The sequence below is a fragment of the Anser brachyrhynchus genome, assembly GCF_964034855.1.
Source record: "Anser brachyrhynchus genome assembly, chromosome: Z".
Lineage (NCBI taxonomy): Eukaryota > Metazoa > Chordata > Aves > Anseriformes > Anatidae > Anser > Anser brachyrhynchus.
This window is the reverse complement of record NC_137697.1, coordinates 23,442,673-23,460,172: the sequence shown is the minus strand read 5'-3', so window position 1 is coordinate 23,460,172 and position 17,500 is coordinate 23,442,673. Positions and strand designations below refer to the sequence as shown.

Genomic DNA, 17,500 nt, shown 5'->3' with positions numbered 1-17,500 from the left:
TGGAAATTATCTGTAACGTCTTCACCATCTGTTGATGGCCACCATTAGGTCTCCACGATGTTTGGTCCAGCAGAATAATTGGTTACCAGACCCAAAGCACAGAGGAGACATCTCAAGAGGCTCAGATATAGTGATCTGGAAATGATGAAGATAATGTTAGTCAGTTCATGCCTTTAGGGGAAAGAAAAAAAAAATAAAAAGAAGAAAAAGAAAAAAGAAGGCAAAGATATTATCTTTCCTTTTGATAGTTTGGGTATTTGCTTACAAATTATGTAGACAGTGTATAATCCAAAGGTCTTTCTGGATTGCTACTGGAGAACAACTCAGTTTTATTTTATGTTCTGCCAAAAGACTTGCTTTTCTTTTGACAGAGGACCTGGCAGTCGGCACCCATGCCTTAAACTACTGTAATGCATTTTCTATCAGTCCACACAGTAAATCTTGCCAGCAGTGAAACCGTGAGCAACATTTGGCAGCTCGGTGTTACGAAGTGCTTCTTCCAGGAGTTCACAGCACCAGTCGCTTTCAATCAGCAGAGCCTGACGCTGCCATCCCTGTTTATTGATTTTCAGAGCGTGTTGCAGGAGCCATCTATTTTCCTCTCCCCTGTGCTTGAGAGCCTGTGGAGCTGCCTTTGGGTCTGCAAAAACACGGGACGGGGGACAGGTTTGGGGAGGTGATGGTGCACCCCCGTCCGTCGAGCTGCCGGGCAAAGCAGGCGCCACGTCCAGCCCCGGGGTTAGGAAAGGGCAGGGTGGGCCCCCTGTGCTATGACGTCATGGCCATGACTTCATAGCGGGGGGGCCGTGACGGCGAGGCAAGGGGGTCCGGAGGCACGGGGGGGGCGTGCTGCGAGCGCAGCGACACTAGGTGGGGCCATCGGCTAAACGGAACGAGCCCGGAGCCGAGGAGCCCGGGGCACCAAGTCGCCCTCGGTTTGGTACCCTCCTCGCCCGAAACATCGCTCCTCCGCTCCTAAATAACGCCCGGAGCCTGCCGAAATGCTGCGGGACAGGGGCACGCTTGTGATGTCCAGGTCAAGCCGTGTGAGACAGCATTCGGTTAGACGTGTGCTTGCACAACGCGTGTTGCGGTCATTTGAGACCAATTCCATCTCCTCTAAGCTCTTCTCAGGGATGCACTCAAAGACAGTTGCAATTCCAGATATTTGGAAGGGAAAAACACAGCCCATTTCCCAAGGAGCTCTCAAATGTCTTGTACGCACAGTTCATTTTCAGCTGAACTTGTGCTTTGCCAGCTGAAAGAGGAGGAGGGAGACTTGAGCTGAAGGACTGGGGTCACAAACCAGTTTTTCGGCATCAGTGTTTTGGTTTCTGGTTTTGGGTTGTTTGTACACTGTTTTCTTTTTTTGGGGGGGGGGGGGAAGGAGAGTGCTGGTGAAACAAACAAAACAAAACAAAAAAAAAAAACAGGCAAATTACCTTCAGGCACTAATTTTAATCAGTTGCAAATGAATTAGGAGCAGGTCACCGTAACTGGTTGCTGGCCGGTGCCTTCAGGCCTCAGGATGTGTAACCAACTGGAAGACCAGTGCTGTAAAGGAGGGGGTGAGGAGCCAGAGCGCCACCACCACGAGCGGGGTGGTGGTGATTGTGTTGCCTTTCACCACACTTACAACCACAGTTATTTCTCCTGTTGCCAGACCGACAGCAGAAAAAGCAAAAATCTGTTAAAAAGCAGCCAGCAGTGATGGCCACATCAGGAAATGGGTGAATGCCAGATCATAACTCAAAAAGCAGAATGTTTGCTTGAGATTTTGGATGTTAAACATATACCAATCATCTGGGGAATTAGTCATAGCTTTCCATACCCATACACCACACGAGCCTACTAAAACCTCATGCGGTGAGCTTTCCAGGGGCAAGGAATGGGAACAGCCAGGCAGCGAGGTTAGCCCTTCTCACCTCCTGCCTTCTGCTGTAGAGCACTCTGCTCCCTTCTCAGGGCAACAGCAATGCACACGCTGCCTCTGACAACACAGGCTTGGGCTGTGGGAAGCACATCTCCCCAGAAGCCACCAGTGATAAAAATTTCTCCCCTCCCTCGTACCTTATGAGCAGCTGTACCACAGTTCTACAAATCAGCTCCAGCCCCAGCCCAATTCCCATTTGCTCACAGGGGTTGCAGTGACTGACAGCTATTCTGCTTTAAAACAGGGGGGAATAGCAGAAGGAGGTATGCATGGGAACACCCTTCTCCCATTGGACATTCAGAAATATTGCCCAAGGAGCAGAAATATTGCCCAAGGAGTATTTGTGTTTTTGACAAAAACTCAAAATAAACTCCCATCTCACTCCCTCAGGAAAATAGTAATAACAATATTAATAGTAATAGTAATAGTAATAGTAATAGTAATAGTAATAGTAATAGTAATAGTAATAGTAATAGTAATAGTAATAGTAATAGTAATAGTAATAGTAATAGTAATAGTAATAGTAATAGTAATAGTAATAGTAATAGTAATAGTAATAGTAATAGTAATAGTAATAGTAATAAACAACCACTCCAGACCATTCTTTCAAAATCCGCAATGTTGATTATGAATAATTTGGCAAAGGAGGTAAAAGCAATAAAAAACATATGCCCAAATGTTCCTCTTGTTTACACCCTTGCAAATTCTTATAAAAATAGAAATTGCAGAGACGTGAGGACAAAACACGTACAGCTGACAATAAGTGTATTAGTGACTAAGTGACATAGTTTAAAATGTGAGAGCTGTGAGTTGGGCCAAATCTCTAAAGGATGTTAAAGCTTCCCAGAAATTGTTTGGCGCCATGTAGAATGATTTTGTATAGCTCATGAACTGTTCATCTTGAGTCAGTGTTGCTTTCCAGTGACATGTAGCTGTACCAGACATGAAGCACTGCCCTTGCTTTGCTGGGCTTTGAGGTCAGGTTCAATGTGAGAACCTGTCAGCTGATGCTCCCAAAACAAGATGCTTGTTTTGCCATGTGAACAGCTTGAAGCATTTTCCAGGAGACTGCTGTTAGTGAGTGAGAATAAGAACCCAAATTTTTACTTCAGTATCCCCTCAGGCATAATGCCCTATCAGGATAGCTCCGGCATCCCTCATCGCATCTGCCATGTAACCCTTTTAAATGACAAAAAAGTCTGGATTGGACAGGTAACAAGGAATTATTATGTCTCTTTGTATTTCTTTTTATTTCAGTGTGCCTCTTTTGTATTTCTTTGTATACATGGAGTTTAATCTTGCCCATTCCTGTTTATACTCACTGTGGCAAAAAGGAATGTCAGCAACATGTGGGCAAGGCAGCGGGACAAGTTTCCTAATGAAAATGTTCCTTGAAAGGTGTTTTTCGTGTCCTCTGCATACAATGGTGCAGGAAAGGGCCTTTTTCCTTTAGTTATTGCAGCTGCCTTAGCCATCATGCTGCTGCCATCGCCTTCCCATGGTGACACTTAACCACGGGCAGGGGGCTGCAGCGCTGGCGTGAAGTGCTTACTGCCAGAGCCCTTCCCTGCCTGCTCACCCACCCGGGAGGGACAGGGGTACAGTGGTCCTCCTCGAGCCTGCTGACCCCCCTGAGCAGCTCAGGTCAGGTCACAGAGATTTAGAATAAAGACAGGACTTCTTTGTACTTTGCTTGATTTCTGCTTCCTTACTTTTCCTCTTTTTTTTTTTTTTTGTGTGTGTGTGTGTGTGTTTGTCTCAGTGCTTTTAGGGAAAAGAAGTGGGGCTATTTGTACAATTTTGTCTAAAATACAGATTTTCTCTATTTATCTGGGTGTCACAGAGGAAAGAGTTGGAACATGTGAAGTCTATAGGCTCAGGAGTAGGAAGGCAGATGAAAACAACCTGAAGTGTGTTTACTTTGGGACTCACGATGATTTTGTCATCTCATGACTGTGGCTGATGTCCCAGGATTATCCTGGCCTAAGCCTTTCAGGGGAGGTGCTCTTGCTGCTTGCAGGCACTGTTCAGCTGTTGAAAAGCTAAAGTCCTGCATAGATTTCTCTGAGAAAGAAAAAAAAATAAAAACCAAATCTTATACTATGCATTCTGGTAAATATTATGTTGTCCTCTCATATTTACACAGTGCTTAAATTTTTATAGAGCACTTAAGAATCCTCAGGTAAAAACCATGAAATCCTTGTAGCAGTTGTCTTTGTCTCAAGGAAGGGAAGAGACATCTGAAATTTAAATTGACCTATGAGATCTTCATCAGGTCAGTAAGCAGACCAGGGATATAAGCTTGTGACAGTTCCTGTTATCCACACCTTATCTTAATTTCCTGCACAGATTCTGAAGAAAAAAATTGCAAACACATTTCCAAAAATGCTGTAAATATTATTTTTTTTTCTGTTGCAGCTTCAGGAGGGCCTGCTCTCTGGCAGCAGACCTCTTCAAAGCACACCTCCCTCTGTAGATGCCAAATCCTTTTGTGCATGTGATGCTCTGTATTTGTTCTCTACGAGATCTGCTTCCTGGTACTGCTTTAAGAGTTTGTTCCTCCACTTAGTGTCAGGATTCATACAGTTTGCAGGCATGTTTGGCATGTAGATGTGGTTATCACTCTCCAGTACTCTGTTACTCTAAAAATGAATGGAATTAGCCACTAGTAAGGGATGCTACTCTCAAAACTGGGATTTCTGTTGTAGTGTGCAAGCAACAGCCCAGTGGGAGTTGCTGAGTCATGCTGGAAATCTGCCTGTGACAGTGCAGAAATTTGCAGGCAGCACATTAACAAAACATGTTTAGGGAGGAAAGACTGATTTTTGTTATCTTCCAGTGGCGGACTAGTGTGGGAATGTTAAAATACTGTAGTAAGTTAGTTGGTAATAGGGAAGGGAAAAGAATGATGCTTCAGAGTTATATGTCCACTAAAATTGAAGTTTGGATAGTGTGCATTCAGAAATAATTTTATTTTCCAGTAATGACAATATGCAATATCACGTAAGAAATGAAATTGAAGAATTGATCTTATTCTTCAAATACAGGATAGCTTCAATATTAAAATTAACATATAAATTTAGCATCAATCTTATTTCCCCACTCACGTCCGCTGAGTAAATGCACATAAAGAATGAATCACTGAAACAGTATACTGAGAGAATCAAAGTCATTTTTCAAATGTGTCAGCACAAATGTGAGGTAAGCCTGTTCACCAAGCATCCAACAAATGTTGTGGAGGTGGCCCTTCAGGCCCTGAAGGAGCCAAGCCGGGGACCCTGGCAGGGAGCAGGACAAACAGCAGCAAAGCATGGCAGAAGAGAAGCTGAAGCAGGACAGCCCCCTGTACCATGCTCAACCCCACCCTCCTCCACAGGTACGTGAGCCCCTGGAGAATGTGAGCATCATATTAGGGCTCTCCACAGCACTCCTCTGAGGGAGAAATTATGATTGTTGCTGGTTACTCCGTCACTGTTTTTATCCACCTTGTCACAGCTAGAGGTCAGCTAGCAGGGAACAAGCAGAGCACCGTCAGCCTCTGCAGAGAGCAGTGCTCTGCTCCTCTTTTGGTGGCCCTGCACCACTGCTGATTGCAAACAGAGCAGCAGGCAGAGAGGGCTTCCTGTGCCATTCCCCGTTTATGTGTACACGTGCATGATGATCAGTGAAATCACCGGCCCAACAGGAGAAAAAGCAGCCCTGGGGCACCCTGCAGAGGCACCTGGGCACCTGCTCGCCCGCATCATGTATCCCAGGAGCAGGACCCATGCGGTGGGAAGGGTTGAGGTTCTCTTGCTCCAGGCAAGCCACCACTGCTCTGGCACCACATACAAAAAATAAAAATAAAAATAAAATAAAGATCCCTGGACCCCTTCAAGGTCCAGCAGAAACCTGGCCAGGCTCCAGCTACCTTTCTTGAACGCTTAAATTCCTTCTTTTCTCTGTGGTCTCTCAGCACCCAACCAGTACCTCCAGCTTCACTCCTCCTCTTCACCAATGCGTCTCCTTTCAGCAGCGCGAAGCGTTTGCTCCGACTCGAAAATACCTTTTCCTGCCGTGAGATGGAGCCAGAAAACGCGGGGCTCGGGCGCCGCACCTGCGGCACTGGGCTCGGCCGTGGGAAAGGAGGCGGCGGCCACGCACACAGGTGTCAGCAACGCCGGGAGGAGCACGGCCTGGGACATTCAGGGGCCTTTTCAGCAATGTCTGCTGAGGCAAGGGAAAAAAAGATGCGTGTATGAGCGATGCCCGAGCCAGTGGGCATTTTCTACAGGCAAAGACCCGGGTTCTCGCTGCATGGTGGATGGGAGATAAAAACAGTACTTGTGCCAGCCTGGAAGCTCAGCCGGGTGAATAAAGTGTTTTTTTCAGAGATATCTTTGCTGGTCAATCCGATTTTTTGTTTGTTTGTTTCTGTGTTTGCTTGTTTAGCACTTTGTTTAATGTTTGTAAATGGCCGAAATGCTGCAGAAGTTGTCTGTGGTCAAATAAACGCTCTTGTTCAACTTCAAAAAAGTGCATTTTTTTTGATTTTGAACATATTTAGGTTTACTTTATTTCAAAAAGGGAATTTTGAATTCAGTAAAAAGATATTTTATAATGCCTTAAAAAAAAAAAAAGTTATTTGTTGTTGGTTTGTGGTGGTTTTTTTCTTCATTTTTTTCAGAGAACATTGTAATAAAAGAGATCGAATTCAAAAATCATGTTACCGACCCTGCATTTTTCACCAAAAGTGTTTATAGTAAGAACAGTTCACCCCAATGTAGCCAAAGGTCACCTTTCTTTGAAAGATATGTCCCAATTCCAAGATGTCAAATTTCTGTTCACTGCAAATCCACTGGCTATAGTGTGTAAAACCACTATGAGCTGTCATTGTTGCCACTGTTTGGTCTTCCTGCTGCAGAAGATTCACCCTCTGTAGCAAACAAAAACAAACAAGCAAACAAAAACAGACAAGCAAACAAAAACAGACAAGCAAACAAACAAAACAGAATTCTTTCAACCTACAGGGCTGCATAGACAAAGATCTCTGCTGGAGGGAAATCTGTTTGGTGCGTGAGCTCAAAACCAGAGCTCCTGGACCTGTCCTCATCTTGCCTTTCACACCTAATTTCTCTGTTGTGTTGGAGCACAGTTTTTCACCACCTCATCCTTTTCTGTTTGCAAGATCAAGCCTATTTTATCTATTACTTTTCTGTCTGGAGTGACTTGAAGATGAATTTGTTTACAAGTGACATGTGAATATAGGCAAAACTGTCAGTACAAAACTGTAATTTTGCATTTATGAAAATTACAGATGTTTTTTCCATTTCCATAAGGGAAGCTATTTATTTTCTTTCCTCCCTTCCCCCACCTTTATGTCTTTGCTCTCTAGCATATACCTGTGAATTGTTACAGGTTGATTGAACAGATTGGAAAATTATGAAAGAAAAAGTATCTTTCTGATCATTTATCCCCCAAGGAAAATAAAATCATCATTTATTTTATTCTCCTTCTTTTTGTGCTTGTTCAATATCATTATAAAATGCAAGATTCACTGGGTGCACAAACATTACAGAATATGAAATGCCAAATGAGAATATGGGCACTCATATTAGCAATGACACCAGATAACACGCCTGATATATATAATACAGTCTTAAAGCCCATCTGCTTTAGAGCCCCTCTTCAGGGCAACCTCGACTGGTTTTGAGGGGTAGGTCTAACCTATGTGCCTGACAGGACTGCCAGCCACTTCATCTGCACTGAGAGTGGTGTTTTGGAAATGTCAGCAGTCAAGCAGATGTGGTCACTTGTCAATGGTTGAAAAAAATGGCACTAAAACCTTACCAAACTTCTAAGTGGACAACGAATTTAGTGGCATTCATCATCAGAAGCAATTCCTAGTGTTACTCTGACACATGTAAGATACGCAGTGGAATCAATGCATGCAAACATGCAATAAAATATTCAAGTCAACACTTTTCCAGATGCAGGAAAGCTGCCATTTAATTCAACACTGTTTCAAAGAAAGGCCTGCTATTACATCCTATTTCCTTTTTTTCTACTTCTATAGTATAAGAAAAAAAGATGCTTCTGAAGCATTGGGAAAGCCTTTTTTTTTTTCTCTGATTGCTGTGATTGTAGCAAGTTCTGCTTTCCTCAGCTGAACTTGGAAGAGTCTGTAGCACACATCCAAGAGAGCCCAGCTTCCTTGATGATAACATTTGCCTAATCTCATTTGCAAGCTACAGGACAGGGAGCAGAACCTGGACTGGGAAAAACAGGCTTCCCTTGACTGCAGTTGCTGGAGCTAGACATTTTAACCCCAGCTGAGGATTAATCATCTCTCTATCCTCAGAAATGTCATTTGCCCAATATAAATGACATAAACCAAGATCATCATCTTAGTTTATTTTTCTAGAGTCCTTAGCATGCTACATTAACCTGACAATGTTTAATCTTGTGTTCATTTCACAATACACTTCATGCAATTCACAGCTGTAATTGGTTTTACACTGACATTACACGTTTCAACCTAGCCATGGGAAAAGAATAACTCTTAAGATTATTTCTCTAAAAAGTGTCCAAGCTCAAACAGCACGGAAGCAGTTCATGCCAGTTTCATGTGCATAATTCTTTCTTCAGCCTTTTCTTTCAATGCAAAGATGATGACTTGTCCTTGTTCTAGTCCATTTGCAATTGAACTACTTTTGTCTGATTTCTTATGTCCTGAGGAGTTCTCTCTTATAAAACAGCATTCAAGTATTCTAGTTAAATATCCCCAGTTGTCTGAGTTAAGGAACAAAGTAGACCTTGAGCTTCTGTCTCTGTTACGAATCTTCCAGAGTCCCGTAACTGATAGCCATAAAGTCTTCCTTTGTACTACACACTCAGCGCAAAAGCCAGAGTATTGCTATTTGGCATTATCCAGTGAAGTGCAAGAAATTAAATAAGTTATGTCTTTATTGCTATAGTACAATACCAAGCAAAGTCACTTTCTAATACAATTGCAAGGGTTTCATAGGGTATACATCTCTCCTCTTCGGGCCCAGTAGTTCAGCTGCACTGCAAATATCACTTAGTTATCACATGTCGAATGTCAGTCTAAGAAGATGTGTTGAGTATTCTCGAGTCTGAAGAATCAGACCTTTCGTCATACTCATCTTCTGTGTAGATAGGTTGCTTAGACACAATAGGACATCCATCATCAGGGATTGAGATCCGAGGATCTTCTGATGAGCGAGAAGGAAGGACAGGAGAGCTTCGGAAAACACTGGCCGAGTTGCTAGAGAAAGGACTGACGTACTGAGACCGCAGCTGGTACTGCTGCTGCAGCGTCATGGTGTTCCACAAGGTGACATCGTTAGGCAGGAAAGGACTAGACTGGTTTCTTGCCAAAGTGTTCCTCAGCATCAGTGGGTAGCGTGGCGGCTGAGGGAAAGGGTGCTGCAAAGGTACGGCCAGAGGATTTGGCACGACGTTGCTGGAATCAGCAGAGAACCTCAGTGTGTCGGGAACCCTAAAGGCCGAGCCCACAGACCACTTGGAAGAGGAAATAGGGTATGAGCTCAGTGTGTGTTCAAAAATGTGCCCATTGGAAGGCAAAACAAGACCATCTGATTCTGCAGAAGTTCTCTCTCCGCTGGCCACTGAAGACCTACTGGACAAGAGAACCTCAACAGCACTCACCAGGTCACCACCACATCCCTTCAGGATCAGCTCCAGCACAGTTGGCTTTTGGTTAGGGAAGATCTTTTTCAACACTTCAAGCGGAGGTCTGTTGGCTTTCAAGCTGAAAGGTAATGAAACTGTCCCAGAGGGACCTTCTATCAGGAGGTGGTTCTGCTCTGCGTGGTACTTGGGGCTATCTGGATGGCTCTCTGTGCTACCACCATTTTTCTGAACTGCATAACCAACCTCATCCACGGAAACAATTTCAGGGCTTTCAGGGGTGAAGCAACTTTTGGCTTTAGTCATATCTGGGGAACTCCTTTGGTCTGTGTCTTTGTCACTGTAGGTCTCGGCATTGTCTGCTCCACTGGCATCACCCAACCGCTCCTCATTCATGTCTGCAAAGGAAGGCAGAGAAGTTAACAAAAAAGCTGAGGCTAAAAGCTGTTATGGTCTTTATGGTCTTTTGAGGATACGTTCTTCTTAAAGGGAACAGAGCAAGATCCAAGGGAAAAAAAAAAAAAAAAAAAAAACATTTTTCACAGAGATTCTGCTAAAGTTAGGTTGTCATTGCAATATCTCATGAGAACAAAACTGCAGAAAAGTAATTGGACATGGTCTAGGTATTTTATGTTTCCTTATAGGTATCTGTCTCATTCTTCCACACACACAAGAAAAGCCGTTGTCATTTTTGTGCTTCATCAAATATGCTATACCAATCCTCCCTCACTGGTTACCAGAGAGCAACAAGCCACCCAAGTGAAAGCTTTCTTAGAAGAACTTCAGCACTTTCACATCATAATTCTTCACTTGCACAGTCTCACTGACTGGGAGTTGACATTATTCAGGGGGCACTTGGGAGAAGAGAATTCCCTCTGCAAGTCCAACAGCATTGGTGGAACCACTCTATCGTGTCTAGTGGCTCAAGGTTAAAGAACTGTTCAAATAAATCAGTGTATTCCAGTTCTGTTTCTGCAGAAACTAGTTCTTTCCCAAGCAAGAACCACAGGTTTTTCTTCCAAACCTGAGCACAGCTGATGCCTTGAATCATCAGAGCACAAAACTTAGAAAAATCTTTCTTGGAAAGAACCTCTGGAAAGCATCTGGTCCAACCTCCTGTTCAAAGTAGGACTCACCCAAAACCTAGAGCAGGTTCCTTGGGTTCCTGCTCAGCTGAGTTTTAAATACTGCCAAGGATGGACAATCAACAACCTCCCTCAGCATTGGTTTCAGGTACCTTGTTTTTTGTGTTCAAAACGAAGGGCAAGAGCTTAGTACAGGTCTGAAAACAAGCCCAATGCTGTTGCCAGAAGGACACTCAAAAATGGAGATACTCCAAGTCTCTGGTCACTTTGGTAAAGCCTGGCCAGAGTATGGAAACCTTTGAAATAAAAGCACTAGTCAGAAAGAATCAAAGAATAAAAAAGATTGACAGCTTTCACAGCTTATGCACAAAGGGGGCAATGTATTTGCTTGAGATTATTCATGGACATTTTCCAAGGATGCTGTTCTGCTGCCCTCCCTCATACAGTGCAGCACCAATCTCCCTTACAAACATCGGTATCTGGGGAAAGCGACACTGTGCAAGATGACATTGACAGGGACTGCCTTAACTTGTTCACAGGACAGTGTTTTTGAACACCCTTATGTGAAATATTATCTGCAGAAACCAATACAAGCATTTGCTTGGTTTCCCAAGCCCATGGTCATCAGCCCAACTAGATACAGAAGCTTGTATGAAGTAAGCAAAGGCTTCCAAAACATGCTCATGACCACCCCTGCCAGACTGACAAGGAAAACAGGTCAGTTAAAGGCACGCCAGTGGGTCAGCCTCACTGCCCACCACCCCAGTCCTGCCTCCCTCTCACCCCAGGAACGGACAAGGCATTACTGGTGCAATTCACCCACCTTTGCACACTGAGAGAGGAGTCAGGGTCTGAGTGAACCTCTGCTGGGCAAGAGGTCACCGTGCTCTCCAGAAGGGGAGTCATATTCCTCTGCCAGAAATAAATTAGGAGCTCCTGGCAGAGGCAGCAGGCGGCCAGCATGGCCAGGGGAGGTTCTCCGCATGAGGATGGCTGGTGCCAGGAAGGAGCCATGGGCCATCCTAAGGAGCTGTGGGATGCTGCTACCTCAGGCTGCAGGGGATGAGCAAGGGAGTGGTGCTGAGGAAGACAGACAGCCTTCTGAATGTCTCACCCTTCTCTTTTACATGTGTAACCTACGGTGGGTACCCAATTTTTAATAGGTTACCCTCTCTGTCCGGTGTTAACAGAGAGGCAGCAGCTTTTAATGTAGGCATATGATAAAGAAGTCAATGTACGTGTGCACTTCATACACTCACTGTGTCAGTCTTGCCCTACAGCCAAAAAGAAATGCCAGAAACATCCGCTAGCAAGCCGGTAACATTATCCGTCTGAGGGGGTGGTAAGACCTAGGGATAGCTTTTCCATTATTGGAAAAAATAAAAATAAAACAGGAGGATCACGATACCTTTCCCTCCTAATCCCGTCACATGTTCATTACCACACGTTTATTACCTGAGCTGGGATGTTAAGAACAACTCATGTCTGAATGAATGGGCAATTTATACATCGAAGGCTTACCGGGCAGGCTTGAGGACAGCTAATTACCTCTGTCCCTGCCTCGCCAGATAGAGGGGCATTTAAGGGAGACGACGGTCCTAATTTCCATATAAATAGATTGCACTATGGTACCCAGCATTAACGAGTGGACCACATGCAGGTAAACGCATTTCTATGCTACCGTGCTTTTCCGAAGTATCCCTATCGGCTGGTAACAATCGCTCACCGGGGAGAAAATATATACTAAAAAACAGAGTACGACGAGCTCTCCCTAACGGTGAATATATCCCCTCATCTTGAGAAATTATTATTTTCAAGATATTTCCGTTCTGTTTAGTTTTCAGTACCTTTAAAAGTGCCCTCACGAGGACTGGCTAAAAGAATTATTCGGATTCTAAAAAAAACCAACCAAACAACCAAACAAAAAAACACCTTTCATCCTGCAGAAGTCCGTGTCTGCAGCACCAGCAGCCCCACGGTCCGTGCCCAGGCCCCCACAGCAGCGGGGCCGGACACTGCGGGGACCCTCAGCAGACCCCGCTCGGCTCAGGGGGAGAAACCCGCAGAAGGGGGCATTTCCGCGACTTTGGCAAAAAGCTGTTATCAGCACAGGGAGGGTTACGGGCGGGTTGCGTCCTTTATTATTATTATCATTATTATTATTATCGGTGGTGGTTTTGCTGTTGTTTGCCGTCTGTCCTTCCCCTCCGGCAGCGTTTCTCGCTGTCGGCATCACCCACGCCCGGACCCCTCTGGCTGTGCCCCCGCCCCGGACACCGCCTCCCCCGGCACGAAAAAAATCGTGTCCTGGCGACAGTCGCGACCTGCCGGAGGTGAGATTTCGGCTTGGTTGAAACAGCAATCCTCAAATAACCAGCGGACTGGGAAGATTCGTTATAGATGCCCTCCCGTGGTGCTGAAATGTAGAAATGTCGCAGGCAGGTATCAGTCCCAAATACCTGTATTTTCAGGTTAAAAGAACTCATTTTGTATTTAGCATACGCAGTCACTGAGTTTAGCCAAAGGTGGTTTTTCGCACCACCCATACGCTTCACGCTAGGACGTTAGAGGTTTTCAGAAAGAAACCTTGTCCTCAGAGGACATTTAGTTATGTTTAAAAAATAATAATAAATATCTACTTCAAATTGCCTGCGTTCAAGTATTCACCTTGCCACCTCTGAGGAATCTATGGGAATCGCCTTATCATTAGTATAAATGATGGATTCATCAAAAAACACGCATGCAGATACACACCCAGATCTACAGAGATGCTGTACAAATGAAACCCACGAAGCAGTACAGCTGGAGAACTGTGCATGCATTCACTGTAAAATATACACTGATAAACTAAGCTGCTACAAATTTGTGGCAATGTATATACCATTTTTTCCTTTAGGATTTAAGCACTAAGGATCATGAGGGAAATATTGTAGAAGGGCCAAGTAAAGTAAAATGGGTGTGAGAGAGAAACTGTTCTCTTCGAGTTAATAACTTGCCTGGAAAACCTGGTCTAATGCTTTGGATCCAAATTTGCTTCCTTGATATTCCCACTGCTGACTCTCTGTTTAAACAGCTCTGCTGTTTGATTGTTAGGACAGCCCTTTCTGCAACACAGATTTTCTTGGAGCCCAAACACATCTGCTCTTTTCCCTATTTCTATTATTAGAATGGATTGATACCCGAAATATCAGAAAGCCACAAAAGCTAAGGTCCTGTAAAATTCATGAGTTGAGGCGGGGGGGAGGTTTCTGATTTGGGGTTGGGACTTTTTTTTTTGGTCGTTTTTTACTTTTCTTGTCTTTTTGTTGTTGTTTTGGTTTTGTTTTTTATTGGTTTTGGGTGGGTGATGGTTTGTTTGGTTTGGTTTGGTTTTGTTTTCTTTTTTTTTTTTTTTGGCTCAAGAACAGTTTTGCTCCCGACTTTCTTCCCTGTCTTCAAGTCTCATGTACTTCCCGGGAGGCTTGTCACTGTGTTGCATTAAGACCCCTACTCTGAAATTAGCAGAAGACTCAATACAGCATTCTATTAATCGCTTACACACCTTGATGACTGTTACCAAAACAGAGAAATGCAGCACGCGCTCGTGTGAGAGGTGCAAGTGTGTGAGTATAGCATCGGGGGAAGGAATTTTTGGAGGTTAGGACAGGCAGGAGCAGTAGGAGCAGCTTGTAGGTGCTCCATTTGCACAGAGCAGAACTTCCCAACTGTCCCACCGAAAGGACCTATTCCGGCAGGAAGAAATAAAATAAACGGATCTGAATCTAAAGCACGTCGGGAAATAGCTCCCCCGTACAGGGGCACCTTCCAGGAGACTGAAGTACGGGGTCTAATAACAGGGCGGGCTAGGGGAGGAAATAATTACGTCCTCTCATCTGTCTGAGCACGATTTTAGTACACGTAGCGGGGAGAAAAAGAGAGAGTAAGCCCTGCCCTGTGCTCCCAGCTCTCGGGCTGGCTGGAAGCGAGCAGGTTATCAGGTTAAGCGGCGTCTGGCGGCGGACGACAAGGGAACCCCTGGAGGAGATAATTTTCTGCCTTGCCCTCGCCATTTCCTTTATTCGTAAAACAAATTTCTGGCTTGGTCTCACCATCTCCTACATCCCCAAAAGCCGAAACCGAGCCTGGGGGCGAAGTCTGCGCCACTCGCGCTGTTTTTTCCGGGGGCCCCGGGCCCCGGCTCCCTCCGCTCGCCGCGGGGCTTGATTTATGGCGACCTGCTCCGCTTTTTCGCCCGTGAAGCTGTTAGCAAAAAGTGCTGACTGGCTGGCAGGGAAGAATTTCTCATCAATACGCTTTGATTGTATTTTGCAAACAAAATGCCTGTTGCTTGGTAACATTTCACTTGAGCCTGACCTTCCCCAAAAGTTATTGCTATCAGATTCGATTTACACTGTCCTCCCGTGATTACTGTAATCTTTTAAGCTGGGAAGTTCATATATCAGGGGGGAGAAAAGTTGGGCGTGCAAGTCAATACCGTTCCTATCCGCCAGATTTATATCCTGCTGGCGAAGTTTATTTGTTTCACTTTCTGGAAGGAGCCAAGACGGATTTTTTTCCCGGCGCTTTGCCGGGGCAGGGAGCGGTGCGGAGCGGCTCCGCGCCGCCGGAGGAAATCCGGGGCGTGGGGAGGGAGGGGGCACCCCAAATTCCCGTCCGGGGGGAACGGCGGGCGGAGATGCTGCCCTCGAGGGGACAGGGAGGGGCGGAGGGCGGTCGAGCCGTGCCGGGACAGAGCGGGAGGGGAGCCCGGCGCCGAGAAAACCGGAGCTCGCCCTCCCATCCCCATCGCACCCCGGCCCTCGTTACGCCGCGCCGACCCACACAAACCCGCAAAACGACGAACGTGCGGGTGGGTGCCCGCTCCCTCCCGGCCGGCTCGCAGAAACCGGCCCAGGAGCGGCACGTCGAGGGCACGGCTGCCCCCGACGGTCTCCCCGGACCCGCACCGGGACATCCCCAGCCCATTCGGCGCCCGACGGGTGTCGGGCAAACACCGCCCCGGGAAGCCGGGGCTTCCTCCCTCCAACCTTCCCCTCCCCAAGGCGCCCGTCGGGGCGGGGGGAAAGCAGCCGCCCCCCGTCCCCTCGTCCCCGGGGCGAGCCGGGGACCGCGACCGCGACCCCGTCCCGGCCTCACCTGCCTTGGGGAGCGGCCCCGGGAGCGCGGGGGGCGGCTCGGTGGCCCAGCGCAGGGCGGCGGCGGCGGCCAGCTCGGCGGGGGCCCGCGGCGGCCCGGCGCAGGGCGGCGGCCCCGGGGGGGGCGCGGGGGGCTCGGCGGCGCCCGGCGGCCCCGGGAGGGCTCGGAGCGAGTCCGGGAGGAGGCTCTCCAGGCTCTCGTTGGCCTGCTGCCGGCGCAGCGCCACCTGCGCGGCCATCACCCGCTGCCGCTCGATGATGAGGATGCACTTCTCGCAGGTGCAGTCCTTGAAGCGGCAGTAGCGCTTGTGGCCCTTCAGCCAGGACAGCACGCCGTGGTTGCGGCACCGGGCGCATTTGGGCGTCCGCTGCAGCGGCGCCCGCGGCGGCTGCGACACCGGGCCGCCCATGTAGAGGTACGGGGAGCCGTAGCCGTTCATGCCCGCGGGAAGAGCGGGGGGAGCCCGGACGGCTCCGGGGCGGAGAAGGGGGCAGCGGGTGGAGGGCGGAGGGCGGAGGCCGGGGCGACGGAGGAGAGGAGGCGGGTGGCTCGACGTGAGGGCTCTGCGGGGGGCCCGGCCCCAGCCCTGGCCCCGGCCCGCCGCGGTGGCACCGTCGGGCAGAGCGCTGCCGCCGGCCGGAGCGCCTCTGCCGCTGCCCGCGCCGCCCCGCCGAGCCCAGCGCCCCCCTCTGCCCGCCCCCGCCCCCCGCCCGCCCCCCTCCGCCCCCCACCCGCGGGGAGGGAGGGACGGAGGGAAGGAGGGGTGCTGGGGGGCTCCTCTGCACCGCCGTCGGGGCAGCGGCGCTGCCCACCCTTCGTCGGAGGGGCAGCAGCGGGGGCTACGCCCCCCACGCCCCCCGCACGGATCTCTCCCTGCAAGAGAAGGGGAGAGAGGGGCTGGGGAGGTGTCCCCGTGGGGTGTTGCAACCCACGAGCAGCGGTGCAGTGCAGCTTGCCGCAGTAAATCCTGTCTGTGGCCACTGTCAGGAATTTTGAGCTCAAAGTTTTGTCAAAGTTTCGAAGGGCTGGAGCAGCGAGAAGCCGCGCCGGCAGCAGGAGCTGCCTTGGAGCAGCTGCGCGGAGCAGCGATGCGCTCGGCTCCCGGTGCAAATTGTGCCTCGGGCCCGTGTGGGTCCGTTGTCCTGGCGGTGTTACTCGCCAAAGTGGCTACATAAATGCAAACGGTGGCTGCAGAAAGACACGTGCCGTGCGGAGCGAGTCAACCTGCCCGCAGCCTTTTCGCTGCGTTTGATGCGGCTGGTTGGTGACTTTCTGCATCTCCAGCCGTGGAAAGGTTTCTCACTGAAACGCGGGTATTTCCAACATGGCAGCGAGAAGTTAAAATCCAAAGTGCAGTGCATTAGTGAAAGAAGGTGTGGGAATATCGGCTGGGGCAAAGCGAATTCCCTGCAAGGGTTTATCTGCTTGCGCGCAGGTACCTGGCGGCAGCAGAAGTCCCGGCCCGGGAGGCATCGGCTGCTCCTTGGGATTAAATCCGTTTCGCTGCCCCCAAATCTCCTTTGCTCTCCCCCGGCAAAAGGTGCCTGTAACTGTAACTGCTACACGAATTACACCATTTAACGAGGGTACTTAATTAGAAAATCAGGTTTAAAACTTGGTAAGTATTTTGCCGGCGAGAATAAGGAGCAGGGCGTACGCTATTACAAAGGCATTTGCAGGCATTTGCGTGGCA

General features: G+C 48.0%; 1 protein-coding gene across 1 annotated transcript; it reads right to left on the bottom strand.

Moving 5' to 3' along the window:
• Positions 1–4,791: 4,791 nt before the first annotated feature.
• Positions 4,792–16,430, bottom strand: DMRT3 (doublesex and mab-3 related transcription factor 3). Its single transcript, XM_080573812.1, has 2 exons — positions 15,808–16,430; positions 4,792–9,984 (listed from the first exon to the last, which is right to left on the bottom strand). Exons 1-2 carry the CDS (start codon positions 16,244–16,246, stop codon positions 9,020–9,022), a joined length of 1,404 nt encoding a protein of 467 aa, XP_080429938.1. The 5' UTR covers positions 16,247–16,430; the 3' UTR covers positions 4,792–9,019.
• Positions 16,431–17,500: the final 1,070 nt, after the last annotated feature.